At 40.1% G+C, this 17,768-nt stretch overlaps 1 protein-coding gene, 1 long non-coding RNA gene and 3 pseudogenes across 7 annotated transcripts in view; 3 read left to right on the forward strand and 2 right to left on the reverse strand.

Moving 5' to 3' along the window:
• The window catches only part of LOC144650780 (uncharacterized), a 207,753-nt gene that overhangs the window by 94,253 nt on the left and 95,732 nt on the right, over positions 1–17,768 (reverse strand). The window lies entirely within an intron of this gene.
• Positions 263–8,151, reverse strand: LOC144650770 (ras-like GTP-binding protein RHO pseudogene; annotated as a pseudogene). 4 transcript variants are annotated; one of them, XR_013570188.1, is made up of 3 exons: positions 8,027–8,151; positions 7,126–7,318; positions 263–2,059 (listed from the first exon to the last, which is right to left on the reverse strand). The product of XR_013570188.1 is annotated as a ras-like GTP-binding protein RHO pseudogene, transcript variant X3 (transcript). The 4 variants fall into 4 exon arrangements; XR_013570186.1 differs by lacking the exon at positions 263–2,059 and adding an exon at positions 4,110–5,524; XR_013570189.1 differs by lacking the exons at positions 7,126–7,318; positions 8,027–8,151 and adding an exon at positions 4,069–4,882.
• On the forward strand, positions 7,768–11,729 carry LOC144650769 (ras-like GTP-binding protein RHO pseudogene; annotated as a pseudogene). Its single transcript, XR_013570185.1, has 2 exons — positions 7,768–7,864; positions 10,504–11,729. The product of XR_013570185.1 is annotated as a ras-like GTP-binding protein RHO pseudogene (transcript).
• On the forward strand, positions 13,172–15,728 carry LOC144648598 (ras-like GTP-binding protein RHO pseudogene; annotated as a pseudogene).
• LOC144650765 (ras-like GTP-binding protein RHO) lies at positions 15,935–17,713 on the forward strand. The gene is made up of 2 exons (XM_078510514.1): positions 15,935–16,102; positions 16,556–17,713. Exons 1-2 carry the CDS (start codon positions 15,958–15,960, stop codon positions 17,170–17,172), a joined length of 762 nt encoding a protein of 253 aa, XP_078366640.1. The 5' UTR covers positions 15,935–15,957; the 3' UTR covers positions 17,173–17,713.

The raw sequence follows: 17,768 nt of genomic DNA on the forward strand, positions 1-17,768 counted from the left end.
AAAAGGAAAAAGGAAAAAGTCAAATAGGAATTAATTAAGCGCATGCATGAAATTTATTAGTACAAATGGCTTTAAAATGCTTCAAAATACGAATAAATCAATTAATCGTGTTACAGCATAAAAATGTGGACTTAAAAAGCGCAGATAAAACTCGTGAAATTTCTGTAAATGCTACCAGTTATGAAACAAAGCTAATTAATTCCTATTTCATTTTTTCTTTTTTACTTTTTTCTATGACAACGTTATTGCAATTAGGTGTATGTAAACTAGCAGTAATAATACGTCAGGGGGCGGGGAAGCAACTTCCCACACATTCTCTTATATGAAAACTGAGCGATATTCTAACAACTTGCAAAGCAATATTCGGGGCGGTAGTCAGCGGATGTCTCTAAGGCGCATGAGCAGCTCCTCTCATTCTAAACTTGCAAAAACAATAACAACATGAGGCGAGTGGGAGAGGTCGGCAATTTTTTAAAGTAGTAAAAGAGATTTTCTAAGTTGTGTCTTTAAAGCAGAGAAAATGTTTCCATAAAGATTCTTGTTGTCAACATGTGGTGTTTGTTATGAAGTATAACCATCATAGAAATGGTAATGAAAACGTGGAGATCGAATTTTCCCGTGCCGGTCGGAGTTATTGTTCTCACTCTTCTGTTTCCAGGTTGTTTGTTGACTTGGGGCCCGGTTATATGGCGAATTTCAGCCCGGTTTGCCGGGTTGGAATTTTGTTGCTATTTCATGCAGAATTTCAGCCCTGGCTAAACACTTTTAAAATTGAATAATTATCATGGCCGCCATTTTCTTTCGTTGAAAATAACCACTGCGCATCCGCAAGCTCACTTTCAGCCCGGGCTGAAATTGAAAACGCGATTACATAAAGGTTTTTTCAGCCCGGCAAACCGGGCTGAAATTCGCCATGTAATCAGGCCCTTGGTCGTTCTTTGTTTTACCTCATTTGCGATCCCCACGTGGTTTGAAAATCGTGGTACAATCATTTGAATTTTAGCGATAAAAAGTAGCACGACTTCACAAAACTCTGCGTTTTTATAACAACACGACAATGACGAAAGTTTGGGATAAATACCGAACATTTAGATTTTTAGCGATTATAATCACTGAATCCACAGTATCATGGTCGTGATTGCCATAGCTTCCATTTCGCGAAGAATTTCTCGCCAAGCTAGATGGTTGAACCTTTTTTAATAAGCTTCTCTAAGCCTCACTAGATCTGCTCTCTTTATTTCTATCGCTTATAATGTGCAACCCTTATTCTAAAATGCAAAACGGACGAAAACAGCCGCAGCACTAGCTTTAATATTCTTGGGCTATACTAGTATCTGCCAATAATTATTGCGCCGTCAATCCGATGGTTCTAAATTCATTTTTAAACCGTATCACTTCATTTACTTTTTAAGTAAAACTGAGTCTGACATACAGCCTTGACTATCAGTTAAAGTATACTACATTTCCTACGTCTTTGCTTTGGCGGCTCATATGTCAGTGCAGCTCTCGCGGCCGTTTCAAACACATCTCTGACTCCATCCATTGTTTTAGCAGAGCATTCCATGTAAGCGTAACCATTGATCCTTTCACACATAGCACGTCCCTCCTCGCTTGTCACGGGCGCTTTTCCTAACTTTGATAACTTTTCCTTTGTTTCTTGGTCATCTCTCAGATCTTTCTTGTTACCAACCAAAATGATTGGCACATTTGGGCAGAAATGGCTCACTTCAGGAAACCATTTTTTAGGGATGTTTTCTAGACTAGTGGGACTATCAATGGAGAAACACATCAGGATAACATCAGTGTCTGGATAAAAGAGAGGCCGAAACCTGTCATAATCGGGATTTCTTTGTCCTCTTGTATCCCAAAATGCTAATTCTACTGCCTTGCCATCAACTTTAATGCAAGCCACATAACCGCCGTCAAAAAGTGTCGACACATTTTCCCCAGGGAATTTGTTAGTAGCGAACGTCCACATAAGGGATGTTTTTCCAGAATCACTATCTCCTACAATAACCAACTTTTTCCTGAAGGCTGACACAGTCAACGAGCCCTCCATCTGCAAAGCGAAGGAAAAAACGTTTAATTAAAGAATCGGGATACTTAAAATAAAGTCCCCTGCATACCTGTATAACCACCAACTGTTGGGATGCGTGAGAGTTTCCTTTTGATGTTACCCGGATTTCCGAAACTATTCCGACCGCTATCGAAAATCGCCGAAGATGTACGAAGATTGCAGAAGATTGCAGAAGACGCAGTTCAAAAGCTTCTGTTAACAAGATCGGGGAGAGAGAAAGAGAAGTGTGCATGAAGGAGCCGGGAAATATCATATTTGCTCTTTTATGGTTTTTGACGAGTGCGGGACTGTGCGCGGTGGGAGCAGTTGAAGTCGCATTATTAACGGGCACAATTAACTGTTTCTAAGACGGACACTATAGTATCGGGACCGCTCCCAACTGTCCGTCTTAGAGAGGTGTCCACCTTATAGAGAGTGGAGGTAACGTGACACCATTAACTCTGAGATAATAAATTAAAGCTGAACTGAACACAGGCGGCCCAAGCTCTCTATCAGGTTACCTTTGGACGTGACTCTTGCTTACGAGCGGTGTTGTGTTACAAAGATTCGATTTATAAGGGTTTGTATGGGAAACAACGGTTTTGCGCAAAAGCATGCAAACTGGACAAAAATGCTCTTAGAAAATTGACTCGTTTTTTCATTAAAATCGATAGTTTATTGCTTCTGGAAAGTGAGCTGTTCCTACATGTCAACTGTGACAAGTCTCTTTATACAGTGTCTATATGTCACTTGTTCAAGCAACCGTTCACGGCTTCTACTTTAAAACCTAAATTGTACACCTTGCAAACTGGAACGGTCTGGAATAAGACGAAAACAATAAAAAGACCGTATTCACTTGTTGAATGCAAAAGTTGAGAACTTCTACAAACTGTAAGTAGGGAACGACCTCTTTGGTTCCCAAACACTCATTAATATGCTATACAAGATTGAAATTTAGTTACAGTAAAATGGCAGAAAAATAGCCGGGACCATCGCCAAGTGTCCGTCTTAAGAGAGAGTTGACTGTATTACGAAGCTTAACGTGCTGACGTACCGTAAAATACCGGTTATACTCCCCCCCCCCTCCAGCTTATATGCCCCCTCTGGTTAAAGGGCGATCGTGGAAACAAACAAAGACTTTCGGTTATAAGCACCCCCCCCCCCCCCCCCGCCCCAACCCTGATGTAAACTCTCCTCTGCTGGGTACCAGTACTCAACAGGGATAATGTTGCTTTACTATGACTTTCAAAATTATAATAAAGGACAAATTTAGATCAACACTGCCGTGGCTTGTTTTTAAACGTTTTTTCATTCCGCTTATAAGCCCTTCTGTATATAAACCCTTCCGTTTATAAGCCACCCTAAAATCCCTTACGAAGTTGTGTAATTCCGGGGCTTTTAACCGGGATTTTACGGTATGTAAGGAGATATTTGCGTCAGGGTTAATTTTTGTCAACTAGCTGTCAAAATAAGATTACTTGTACGATAAAATATTAAGATTATAAATGGTTACACAATGTCACGCAACACAAGAATAGACCTTTTGCAGCCTACTTGTTATTCTTTTTGCCCTCCAAGCCTCGTTAGCATGTTCAAACAACAAAAGATATTTGACCCTGCAGCAAGGCTAAGAGGGCAATTTGCATGTACACAAAAGAATAACAAATAAGCTGATTGTATCTCGAGAAGGAAGATTTCGTGACATGAGATTTCACAACATTGTAAACAAAGTCGATAACTGATTTGCATGCGTGTGTCAAACTTAATAAGGGAAAGAAACGTGCAATTACGAAATTGCAACTTATTTTGGGTGTATTATCGTGACTGTAGAAAAAGGACTAATTACGCAACAAGAACTGTAAATCTATTTACAGTAGCCGTGTAATATAAGGGAAGATTGGACTACCATTTCAGACGGTTCAAGTGAAATAGAATTGTTCAGATCGAAAGTTGCATGTACCACTGTTAAATTATCAAGATTCCCCCGAATTGTGAAGTAATCTTCTTCTTACCTTTAGAAAGCAACTACTGAACAACACTTCCGTTCACAGAGGCTATCTATTGAGTAGTGCAGAAGTCGACGATCTTCAACCGAGAAGTCAATTTTGCAAATGAAAAACGATTGTCCGCCACCTTCAATTTTAATTTTCAGTCAGATTTCCCGAAAACCCTCGTTTGTAATTAAATGACGACGTGCGTGACTCCATTCAGGTGACGTCATATCCGCTTTCTCGTTGTTTGCTGGGTCACGTAAGAGAAACTTCCTCTTTGTGCAGGAACAGAGCAACAGTTCAAAATTTACTTTAACACTTTACCCCATCAGTTAAGTCATCTTTTAAATGAAGAACTGATAATGATAATGATAATGATAATCAATTTATATAGCGCATTTTTCATATGTAATATTAATGTTCAAATGCGCTGTACACATACTGTAATTTACTACACAAAGGCCAGACCACAACACCGGGAACTTCGTGCCCTACTCTTTGCGAATAATGTGTGGGTTCTTTAACGTCCCCTGTTATAAGACTGAAGTTTCAGGAGACGGGACCTACGGTTTATCGTCCTTTTCCGAGAAGACTAGAATGTCTAACCATTTGCAGATGTAATTACAAAGGCAGCCCATTCTCCTCAGTTATTTTAAGACCCTGAGTGTTGGTCCGGTCTGGGGTTCGAACCCACGACCTCCCGCACAGCAGTCCGGCGCTCTGACATAAATGAAAATTTTTTACAACGATTGTCTGAGCTGATAACTTTCAAATCATTTGTGTTTGAAGAGAGTATTTTTTTCCCATTTTTATGTCCGTAAACTTACAGCCTTGATTAAAGTATACAACATTTCCTATGTCTTTGCCGCGATTCTGGGATTCGTGGCTTTGGCGCTGGCTCAGTTGTCAGTGCAACTCTCGTGGCATTTTCAAACACATCTCTGACTCCATCTATTGTTTTAGCAGAGCATTCCATGTAAGCGTAACCATTGATCCTTTCACACATAGCACGTCCCTCCTCGCTTGTCACGGGCGCTTTTCCTAACTTTGATAACTTTTCCTTTGTTTCTTGGTCATCTCTCAGATCTTTCTTGTTACCAACCAAAATGATTGGTATATTTGGGCAGAAGTGGCTCATTTCAGGAACCCATTTTTCTGGGACGTTTTCTAGACTTCCTGGACTATCAATGGAGAAACACATCAGGATAACATCAGTGTTGGGATAAGAGCCAGGTCGAAATCTGTCAAAATGGGGATTTCTTTGTCCTATTGTATCCCAAGACGCTATCTCTACCATCTTGCCATCAACTTTAATGTAAGCCATATAAGGATAACCACTGTTAAAAAGTGGACACACATATTCTCCAGCGAACATGTTATCAGCGAACGAGATTAAAAGGCTGGTTTTTCCAGAGCCACTATCCCCTACGAGAACCAACTTTTTCTTAACGGCTGACATCATCAACGAATATTCCATCTGCAAAGCAGAAAAAACATTTTAAATGAAAGAAAAGGATGCTCCAATGACTTACGAAGGTTTTCGAAGACGGACTGTCCCCCAGGGCATTCCTAATCCAATCCTTTGTTATCGTTCCAGTCATTCATCTTATCCGCCTCTTCCACCTCAACAGTAACTTCGGGAACTGGCCTGCTTTCCGCACCATCTGGCTTTGATCTCATTTTCTTTGGTCAGTAGCCTTCCGTCTTTGCATTTCACCATTGCCACATTGGGATTAAATACATGTGCAGAAAATTCCTCTTGTTGATTTATATTGAGGTTCTAATGCATTCCGTTTTAATCAGATCAGAGAGTCAGAAAGAGAAGTGTACAAGAACGAGACAACTCCATATTTGCTCCTTTATGGGGAGGGGCAGGGGGATCTGAATCTCCCACTTCCCACAGAACCCTTTTTCATAGTGGTTCCCTCCATTTCTTTTACAAAATATAAAAAAAAAATGTGGCGACGTCGTTCAATTTATCACGATTCCCACCTCCTTAGGACTGCCGCTCCTCGCGAACATTTACAGAATTCAGATCTTTATATCTTCAAGGCGGATTGAGATTTTTTAACAATTCTTTCGCGCTGATTTCACTGTCAAGTGTCAACTCTCTCTAAAACGGACACCGTCGGGACAAGCTCTAACTGTCTGTCTTAAATTAAAGAGGTGTCCATGATTAAAAAACAGCAAGGACGGGACCAACATCAGATATCCATCTTACAGAGGTGTCCGTATTAAGAGGTGCACCCTTAAAAGAGAAATGACTGTACTATTTGTGCCATAACTAGGAAATGAAAATTTGCCTTCAGTACTGTGATGTCAATTTCCCGCCAAAAAATCGTTAAATTAAAAAAAAAATGTTTGAGATAAAAAGTTTTATCATTATTCAAAATTTAAGCTCAATGGGATGAAACAGCAAAAAGTTTTTTCGAGAGTGCCTCTTCAAGCGCTCTACCGGCCCGGCGTGGCATCCACCCTGCTGCCCCCACCCCCCCCCCCCCCAACTTTACCTTTATGGATTTCGACGAGTGCTGTGTGTGTGCGTGATGGAAGCAGTTGAACACGCATTATTATTGGCGGGTTTTCGGAAGAAAGGGAGTTATTCGCATCCGAGTCAACAATTTCAACCCTCAGTAAAAGATTACCTGTAAGATCAATTATTAATGACATGTCACGAGGACTACGTACTTTCATTACCAGTTGTTTGGTAACGCAAGTAGATAGATTTCGTGAGATGCGATTTCACAACATTGTAAACAAAACATTGTCAATCATGCGTGTGATTTTGCAACTAATTTGGGTATATTTGAGCGATGCATGTAAGACAATTGAATTGTCAAGATCGTTTCAGTCGCATGGGAAAACTCACGTTACGTGGGAAGATCGTACAAGATTGTAAACTGTTCTGTTCGTGGTGACAAGGAAGAAAAATAATCCTTGAAAACAAGAGAACGATACAATCTTCTTAAACCAGCGCGATCGGAGTCGGTAAAGATTCCCGGCACTTAAAAGTTATATTTTGGTGAAGCAATAGTTTTACCTGAGCATGGGGCACAGGCTATGTAGTCTTCTGCTTACCTTCTCGACACAGAGGCTATAAACTGCGTAGTGCAAAAGTCGACGATCTTCAGTAGAGAGATCAAACTTGCAAATGAGGGACGATTGTTCACCACCTTCAATTTATTCCGTCAGTGTGGTTAAGCTATTATTGGCTGCTGATTAAGCGTTTTGCGTAGTTTAGCTGACGTCATATCCGCTTCCTCGTTGTGCCCTGAACGAAAAGAGATTTTAAGTGTAAAGAATAAAATGAATACACGCAGAAATACTTGAATCTTAGTGACTCAATCGAAGTACAGACTCAATTCTTAGACTTTTTACTGATCAAGATTTCCTAGATTTTTTTCGTGACTGAAATAGTCCGAGATCAGATGTCAAGCAAGACATCACGCGCGTCGATTACGTGACTACACAAGAATCTACAAATCACGCGCGCAAGAAATGAAATCTTTTTCTGACAAATTGTTCATTGTGCATTGGTCGAACGCCGCTTTGATCTGTGAGCAACCAATTATAAAGACTTTCTGTTGTACGTGTATTCAGGAAACAATTTATTTGTTTTGTCTTTGAAATGCTTTCTCGATCGAACACCGGTTGCAAGCACCTTGCGTGACTCTATGGCGACGTCATTTCCGCTCCATCGTTGTGAAATAGTAACTTCCTCTTTCACTTGCACAGATAACATTTTACTCAGTTGCAGTTCGTCGAATTTTATCCTGTATATAGCGCCTGTGGTGTAAATACTGTTGGTGGCTTTAAGGTAAGTTGAAGATTTCTTCGCCAAACTTTCATTAATTGTCGATGTGATGCTCGGCGGCGATAGTGCGACATTAGATTTTGAACTTTCACGTGTCGAGGAATCTTTGCGGACTCCGCTCGCGCTGGTAAATTTATCATGCTATATTTCTTTAGAAAGACTCACTTGGTGGTTCACTAGTACTGTATCTGTCTCTTATTTGTCCTTCCTTGTCACCACGAACGGGAACAGTTTATAATCTGCAAACGCAACGAAAGGTCTCCCATGCGATCGGGACGATCGTAGACGATTCGCATGCAAATCAATGATCGACTTTATTTACAATGTTGTGAAATCTGGTGTCACGAAATCTTCCTTCTAGAGTAGCAATTCTCGTGTTTCGTGACACCACTTATATTCTTTTTTCGACGTTTTTGCTTGTTTACAAGCTAAAAACGTAGAATAGGGGTTATGTGGACAAAATTTGGAACCACATAAATGATATTTGTAAACTCTCAAGGGACTTTTTTAATTTCTCAAGGGACTGTTTTAATTTCTCAAGGGATTACTTTCCGCTGTGGGTGATCACTTGCGATCTCGTGGAAAAAACGTGACTTGTCACATTTACAAACGTTATATAACAATTTTAAAAGTGACATGTCAGCTTTCTTATCTAAACGCACGTGTGTCTGAAAGGCGATCTATAAAAAGCGTCGCAAAAACAATGGATTGCGTAACTAAAACACGAATAAATAATCACTAGCACTTACATCGTTTAAAAATTACAAACGTCAAAAAAACCATACCAAAAAACTCGCTCTTTTCAAAGATATTATTGAAGTTAAAACAAATGCAAGAGATGGGGGCTTCTTTTAGCTTAGGAGCGGTTAAAAATTAGGCCAAATTTGGTCGCTACGTGCTTGCCATTCTATTTCGTCATCAGCCTAGGTCGTTAGGGACGAGACCTCGCGTTGACAGCAATGTCGCATGAATCCGCTTTACAACATGCGATCGTATCTACGCAGTTCGAGTGGAATTTCAGTCAAAGACAGCAAAATTCTTTCGTATTTCATCTTCAAATATAATTCGAAAGCATTCACTGTATATATGGCTTTTGTTTAATCCTGGGTCTTGATATCCGACCCTCGCAGAGCCTAGACAAAACGCAGCTTGAGTGTAACGATTTGTTTACGCCGCAATTATATGCGCAATGTTTACTCCGACAGTAGTCGGAAATATCCGTATTTTTTTCGTGCTTTTTCGTGGAGCAATTGTAACGATACGGCCTTGAACACATTGAACAGCGGTCTACCTATAACAATTCAAATATGGCGTCGCAAAAACAAAGCGTCGAACGCATATTTTGCTGTTTCATTTGCTAATTTCGCTGCCGTAATCGACTGCCTCGAAAGTTCCTTGCAATTTTAAAGTATAGAATTGTCAGATCTCGGTGAAATTTCCACTGTTTATTTGTGTAATGTTAAGGAATATGTGTATAAATACCCGGCGCGGACGAGCCATTTTTGACAAAATTATATGGCTGCATTTCCTCCGCGAAGATAGGAAATTGTTAAACTAAACTACAAAGAAACTGTAATGATAAGTTCGAAGAACAATGCACAGGATAAACCTTCGACTCATACTTCATGCAAAAACGTCGATATCTCGAAGAGACTTTGATTGAATAATTAATCGTATACGTAATCTTTTATTGACAGTTGACAGAATTAATTCTGACGCAGAAATCTCCCTACATACAACTTTGTAAAGCCCGGGCCAAACGAGGAAGAGAGTTGATGAGAGTTCAAACTCTCGCTCTCGTTTGGTCCGAGTTGATGATAGTCGATGAGAGTTGACGAAAACTCTCATGAGAGTCAACTATCATCAACTCTCATCCTCGTTTGGCCCAGGCTTAAGGTGTTTTGAATGGGCTTTAGGTAAACAGGGCGGGCCTGAAGGATACTAGTTCATGCTAATTGTACTAGTTGAAATATTGGCCCGATATAGGTTTACTTCGTCGAAGTGCCGTTTAATTAGTTTTTCTACACGTTACAGTAACGTCTGGTAGGAGTGTTTCCACAAATAGAGATACGGCAACAAGAATTCCTGGTTTTACCCTGCGTTGTGTGGTTCCATGCATTCCAAATGTTCATATGGAAGGGCTTATATCTAGAGGTTCTTATAAGCGGAATGAAAAAAAAGCAATTCAAAGCAAGCAACATTAACGCTGTTCAGTACTGTCACCCAACAGAGGGGGGCTTGTATGGTCGAAAGGGGGGGGGGGGGTAAAATTAAGGGTGTTTTTAACTGGTTATACCGTTGCTATGGTACTTGTTATGTCAAGAAAATAATCATAACTTGTTCGCCAGTGATTGGGAATCTCTTTAATATTGAAACTGTTATGTCATCTCAAAAAGAGTCGTAGTATTGACTCGTCAAAGTTATATGATTTTTTCTCCTTCTTTCACACTTCTCTTTCTGTCTCTCCGATCTGGGTAACAGACGTTTTCAGACTTTTTCTTCAGCGATCCTCGCAAGTCGTCGTTGCATCTTCGGCAATTTTCGATAGTGGTCGGAACAATTTTTGAAAACCGTGCATGTATGCAGGGGACTTTTTTAAGTATCCCGATTCTTCAATTTATTGTTTTTTCTTCGCTTTGTAGATGGAGGGCTCACTGACAGAGTCAGCCATCAGGAAAAGGAGGAAAAAGTTGGTTAGTGTGGGAGACAGTGGATGTGGAAAAACATCCCTTATGTTTACGTTTGCTACTGACAATTTCCATGGCAACAACGTGCCTAGAGTTTTTGACTGTGGTTATGTGGCTTGGCTTAAAGTTGATGGCAGAGCAGCAGAGATAGCATTTTGGGATATAGTAGGAGAGAGAAATCCTGAAAATGACAGATTGCGACCTGTCTCTTATCCAGATACTGATGTTATCCTGATGTGTTTCTCCATTGATAGTCCCGACAGTTTAGAAAACATCCCTGAAGTATGGTTTCCTGAAGTGAGCCATTTTTGCCCAAATGTGCCAATCATTTTGGTTGGTAACAAGGAAGATCTGAGAGATGACCAAGAAACAAAGGAAAAGTTATCAAAGTTAGGAAAAGCGCCCGTGACAAGCGAGGAGGGACGTGCTATGTGTGAAAGGATCAATGGTTACGCTTACATGGAATGCTCTGCTAAAACATTAGATGGAGTAAGGGATGTGTTTGTAACGGCCGCGAGAGCTGCACGGAAGACTGAGTCGCCAAAACCAGGACTCTCACAATCACAACAAACAAATTGGAAATGTAGTTTACTTTAATTGTGAAGGCTGTAAGTTTTCAAACACAATGGAAAAAAAATACTATCTTCAAGCAAAAGATCAAGATTTGTCGTTACCAGTTCAGAAAATCGTTGTAAAGTTTTTCATTCATGTCAGTTGAGTTCTTCGTTAAAAGATAACTGATGCCGTAAAGTTAAAAAGTAAATTTAGAACTGTTGCTCTGTTCCTGCAAAAGGAAGTTTCTCTTACATGACACAGCACACAACGAGAAAGCGGATATGACGTCAGCTGAACGGAGTCACGCACGTCGTTTAATTTCGCATCAAATTGTGTTGCAACCAGGTTTTTCGAATTGAAATTGCCCTACAAAATAGCATTTTAAAAATAAAATGTACTTTGTTTGCACTAGACATGCAACGCAAGTTGTTAATTACGCAATGGAAAAGCTATTTCGTCTAGCGTCCAAGCTCGATTTCCCGACTGTCCAATGAAAACCGTTGTCGTAAGTGAAGTAAATTCGTAAAGACCAGCACTTAAAAACGGAGATAAAAAAAAAATAAAGCAAGAGATTTCCATTACTTTCTGCATGGATAAAATAATTGTGAAACTAGAAAAAATTCTAACCCAACGTGACAAAGATTCTAATGCCTGGTTCAAAATAAATCACGAATGGGTCACGAATCATCGCTGGTCATTCAAGTGCCACAATTATTCTAACCAATCAGAAGTCAAAGGGTAAACCGGAGGGACTTTCCCTGATGTCATGTGATGAGTGTGTTAATCAGCAGCTAATAATAGCTTAACCGCTTTGACAGAATAAATTAAAATATGCAAGGTTGACTAGTCGGTAAAAGATCTTTGACTTTTGCACCACTCAGTTGATAGCCTCTGTGAAGGGAAGGGTTGCCGAGTAGTAGCTTTTTAAGGTAAGCAGAAGATTGCTTCACCAAAATTTAACTTTTACCTATACAGAATTTTAGCTGACAAAAATCTTCTATGACGCAAATATCTTTTTACCTTGCCCTTGTCAAAATTTAACGAGTGCCGTAAAACGAAAGAGCAAATATAGATATATCATGTTTTCCAATATGCTCGTTCTGCCTCTCCGATCTGGTTAAAACGAAATACTTTAGCATCCCAGTATAAATCAACAACATGCAGGAATGGTTTTCCGCACATGAAGGAGTCACGTCAAGCTGGACTGTCACGTATCACGCGTGAGTCTTGGCACGCCCCCGTATTGAATTTCGGATCTTACGCTATACCTGACTAGTCTCCCTCGACCCCGCAGCCGTTTTTAGTGTCGTCACGCAACGCTCCTTGTGGGGTAGGAGCGTTGCGTGACGACACTAAAAACGGCTGCGAGGGAGACTCCTGCCTGGTTTATCCATTTATTCTACTCGACTGGTCCAATTAGTAGCGAATTAACAGCAAAAATAATCAGTCATTTGCGGTGTTTTTGGTGTTTCGCCGTCGCGTTGACTAGTAATTTAAAATCATCACAAGTTTTTACAGCGCCTTCAGCAACCTTAAGAAGTCGTCGGAGCATCTTCGGCAATTTTTGATTGTGATCAGAAAATTTTCGGAAATCCGGGTTATGCGGAGAGGACGCAGAGAAGATGGAAGGGATGCAGGGGAAAAAGGGACTATATTTTAAATAAACCTATTCTTTGATTTTTTTTTGCACTCTACAGATGGAGGATTCACTAAATAAGTCAGCCATCCCGATAAAGGTGGTTATTGCCAACGAGGCAGCCGAGCCAAAAGGCGAGGCTGTCGAGGCGGCAGAATCATAGAGCCGTGTGCGTGTGAGTGTATAGGCAGAGAAAATCTTAAGTTCTGCGTAAGGGACTTTTTTTTGACCATATTTGGGTGTAAGTAAACCCCATATTTGGGTTGTATTGTTCTTCCAAACTGGTTCCCAGTCTCTCTTTCGTTGCTAAAGAGAAGATGACCAAAATCAGGAGCAAAATGGCGTCCTCGCTCGATCCACGCGGCTCGCTGTTAAAATTTTCAATGTGGTCATTGCCCCTTTTACGATAAATACACCTTTATGGAACTCTTAATGGAAAGAGGATACATTACAGAATACTCTACTGCCGAAAAAATGAACATCAAGGTCTCCAAAGCGTTGAAATAATCTTTCGACTTTGGAGTCCTTTGATTTCTGAAGAGAGACACGAAAATCAAAAGCGGATTGTTGACTTCAAATGGAGTTTTCTTGACTTACGAGAATGCCATGGTCGGGTAAATGCTACCTTTATTCGCTTTAAGTGTTGCTTTTGTTTATAGCAATTGTTTAACCGATGATTTCATCTCTAATTTCAATAACGTTTATATTTTCGCTCGAAGGAATAAAATCAATACCAAGCAACACTCACTAAAATTACTGCATGTCATACACGCAAGAAAATTTAAAGTTTTTTGCTTCTAACGGCAAATGTAATGTTTACTTGAATATAAATTCTGTCTTCACATATTCCTTGTCCGTTTTGGTTTATTTTCTGTTCATATTCGCTTGGGAATTGAGTATGCGTAAACATGACAATTTGCATGCGAGACTGAAATAAGCATCTAATCTTAGCAGTTCTGATTTTGGGATTTTATTTATGAGACGTTCTCGAAATGCAACTACTGTATCCCGCGTGTTGCAATAAAAACAAACAGCGATTCAAACCTCATTTATTGCCCACATTTTGTGACATTTTTAACGTAGCAAAAATTAAAAGATTTGTCAAGAGTTAATTATCAATCTGTCAAACCCGTGTCATTTAATCTGAACATCAGAGAAATAACACTTTCTTCTCGCATTACCTAAAGTTCAATTTACCATATTTTGGTCATTTCAAATATTAAAATATATTAAGTTCTATCGAAAACTATTCAGTATCTGTACTGTTCTTACGAACAAATATTTCGCTCATTGGCACTTACCGATAGGTACAACTAGTTATAGGAGACAGCGAATGTGGAAAAACATGCCTTATGTGGTCGTTCGCTTGTGACAAGTTCCCTGAAGAATACTTGCCTAGAGTTTCTGACAGTTATGTGAGTCGCATTGAAGTTGATGGCAAGATGGTAGAACTAGAGTTGTGGGATACACAAGGAAAGAGAGATTATGACAGATTGCGCCCTCTCTCTTATCCCCAAACTGATGTTTTCCTGATGTGTTTCTCCATTGATAGTCCTAACAGTTTAGAAAACATCCCCGAAAAATGGACTCCTGAAGTAAGACTTTTCTGCCCGGATGTGCCAATCATTTTAGTTGGTAACAAGAAAGATCTGAGAGATGACCAAGAAACAAAGGAAAAGTTATCAAAGTTAGGAAAAGCGCCCGTGACAAGCGAGGAGGGACGTGCTATGTGTGAAAGGATCAATGGTTACGCTTACATGGAATGCTCTGCTAAAACAATGGATGGAGTCAGAGATAGGGCTTTCCACAAGTTGCTCGAGATTTCCCAAAAAGTTGCCCGTAATTTCTCAAAAAGTTGCTCCAAAAATCCAAAAAAGTTGCTTCTGATAATAAAAGTTGCTCGAAAGTTGCTCCAAAAAATCCAAAACGCTGCTTCTAATCAAGAGAATTTCTCTTAATATAATTATTTATTATGTTAATTTCCCTTTGAGGGTAAGATTTCTAAGCAGGGTTATGCATTTTTACAGCAAAAGAAGTATCTAAATAACGTATTAAGGGGAAAATTTGTTAAATAACAAGGATTTCTTTAACTGAGAAAAATCGTGAAGATATCGATGACGTTATGTTTGCTGAAGAGGTTTGTAATGTTTTAGTGCAGAATGAGCCGAAAGTTGAATCGTCTTCAGATGTTCCTCGAAAATCTTCGGCAAACTTCGTAAATCTTCGGAAACGTTCGTATTGCCTTTAAACAACACTCGGATAATCTTCGGAGATCTTCGGCTGGAATTTGCTGAAAATACAACAAGTTGCTCGAGAGGAAAAAAGTTGCTCGAATGGGAAAAAGTTGCTCGAAACATGAAAAGTTGCCAAAAAGTTGCCGAGCAACTTGTGGAAAGCCCTAGTCAGAGATGTGTTTGAAACGGCCGCGAGAGCTGCACTGACAACTGATCAGCCAAAGCCACCCAGTAGATGTAGACATGGATTTCGGCTCGGACATAGGAAATGCAGTATACTTTAACTAACAGTCAAGGCTGTAAATTCTCGGACACGTAGGAATGAAAGAAAAAACTCCTGAAATACAAAGGATAAGATTTTTAGTGATCAGTTTAGAGAATGTAAAAAAAAAATGTTATTGCCATTTATTTACCCACATAACTCAGAAGAGCTCTTAGGAACTTATTATGACATGTACGTGTATCGAAGATCAAATTGGAATTTGGATTGTTGGTTTTTGTGGAGGGACGAAAACAAGAGAGCCCGGATAAAAACCCTCGGAGCAAGGACGAGAACCAACAAAAAACTCAACCCATGGCCACCAAACCTTCAGATCAGACTCTCTTTGATCTTGGCGACTCACTCGAAATACAGATTCAATTCTACGACTTTTACTGATCGAGATTTCCTAGAACTTTTTTGGCCTGACTCTATTGTTTCAGATATCGATGTCAAGCAAGACATCACGCGCGTAGATCACGTGACTACACAATGATATACAAAAACAAGTGCAAGTAACGAAATCTCTTTCCGGCAAATTGTAATTAGACGCAAGACGCGGTCGAACTTCGCTTTGATCTGTGAACAACCACTTATAAATAGCCTGGTTAATTAAGATTTTTGTTGTACGCGTATTTGAAGCAATTATTTTTTTTATCTTTGAAATGGCGCGTCTCTCACCCGGTCAGTCTCGCAGCCATGTTGCAAGCAACGTGCGTGACTCCATGGCGACGTCATTTCCGCTCAATCGTTGTGAAAGAATAACTTCCTCTTTCACAATTGCACGGACAACATTTACTCAGTTACAGTTAGTCGCGTTGTATCCACTCTATAGCGCCTGTGAAGTAAAATATTGTTGGCGGCTTTTAGGTAAGTTGAAGATTACTTCGCCAAACTTTCATTATTACATTGACAATAACAAGATTTGATCAAAAACAAACTTCGCAAGAAATAAGCGGCCTTGGCGGCGAGTCAGTCAGTCTTATCCAATTAAAAATTATAGACATTTATAAAAGAGAAAATACCGTCAGTTTACTCAATGATTGAGTTACTGTAACTAAATGTTATACCCAATGCATCGCGATTACTAATACATTTGTTCTCCTAGCTAATATTCACATCATGATGTATCGAAACATCAATTGACTCGTGGAGGTGCCTGGGACGGGGGGGATAGCGCGAGGATTCTGACGCCATATGGGAGGGGTGGTGGAGATTTAAACTATTCACTCAGTGCTCTAACCACTCGGCCACGCTGCCTCCTTCGTAATGACGCCCCCTTAGATCGCGTTATTTGATCATGCGTTTTCCTCTGTTTTCCAGTTCGAGAATTCATCATGTCAGCCATTAGGAAAAAGCTGGTCATTGTAGGCGATGCAGACCACATTGAAGGCAGGGGAGCCAATGAGAAGACACACCTCCTTTATGTTTTCGTTAAGGGTGAGGCCCCTAAAGTTTATGTGCCCACAGTTTTTGAAGATAGTGTGGCTGACATCGAAGTCGATGGCCAGGCAGTAGAGCTAGCATTGTGGGATACTGCAGGACAGGAAGATAACGCCAGGCTACGACCCCTGTCATATCCGGCTACTGACGTCATCCTGATGTGTTTCTCCATTGATAGACCCGAGAGTTTAGAGAGCGTCGCCAATAAGTGGTTTCCTGAAGTGAGCCGTTACTGCCCAAATGTGCCAATCATTTTGGTTGGAATGAAAAAAGATCTGAGAGATGACCAAGAAACAAAGGAAGAGTTATCGAAGTTAGGAAGAGCGCCCGTGACAAGCGAGGAGGGACGTGCTATGTGTGAAAGGATCAATGGTTACTCTTACATGGAATGCTCTGCTAAAAAAAATGATGGAGTGAAAGAGGTATTTGAAACGGCCGCGAGAGCTGCACTTTTGCCCAGAAGGCGATATGGAAGTTCCAAATGCCGTATACAATAAAGAGTCTGAAATATCGTACCCGTAGAAATTTAATTTAACAAGTGACTGACAGAACCATATAATGTGGACGTTTTTATCTGTAGAGCCGTCTTTAGAACAACTATTGTTCAAGGGCTGATCAAACAATGTGTACTGCCGGGGGTAAGCACAATATTTTCATAAGCAGTGGCAAATAAGGCTTTCCTTGTATGTTCTGCGAAAACATTAGATGGAGTCAGAGATGTATTTGAAACGGCCATGAGATTCGGACTGACAACTGTGCTCTAAAGCCACGATTGTGTCAAAGACTTGTACTTTAACTAAAAGTCAAGGCTGTAAGTTTTCGGATGTGTGATGGACTGAAGCTTTGACTAACTCAGATAACTTGTTTGTTGTTCTTCTACTCACAAGCTTTTGTATCAACATCGCAGTCTAGGCACGTTTGCAGATTACCTTATCATAGGAAATTAACCTTCCATGAAAAGTAACCAAAAATTTCATGGTGGGTTCTTTTTTGTGAGCCCTAATTTTCGCGACATTATTAAAGTGGAGCGTTACTGAATTTACAAGACCTTTTTTTGTTCCAAACACTGGATGCTGTCCACATAGAAACTAGA

Source organism: Oculina patagonica, chromosome 4, assembly GCF_052425735.1.
Source record: "Oculina patagonica isolate OP01 chromosome 4, crgOcupat, whole genome shotgun sequence".
Lineage (NCBI taxonomy): Eukaryota > Metazoa > Cnidaria > Anthozoa > Scleractinia > Oculinidae > Oculina > Oculina patagonica.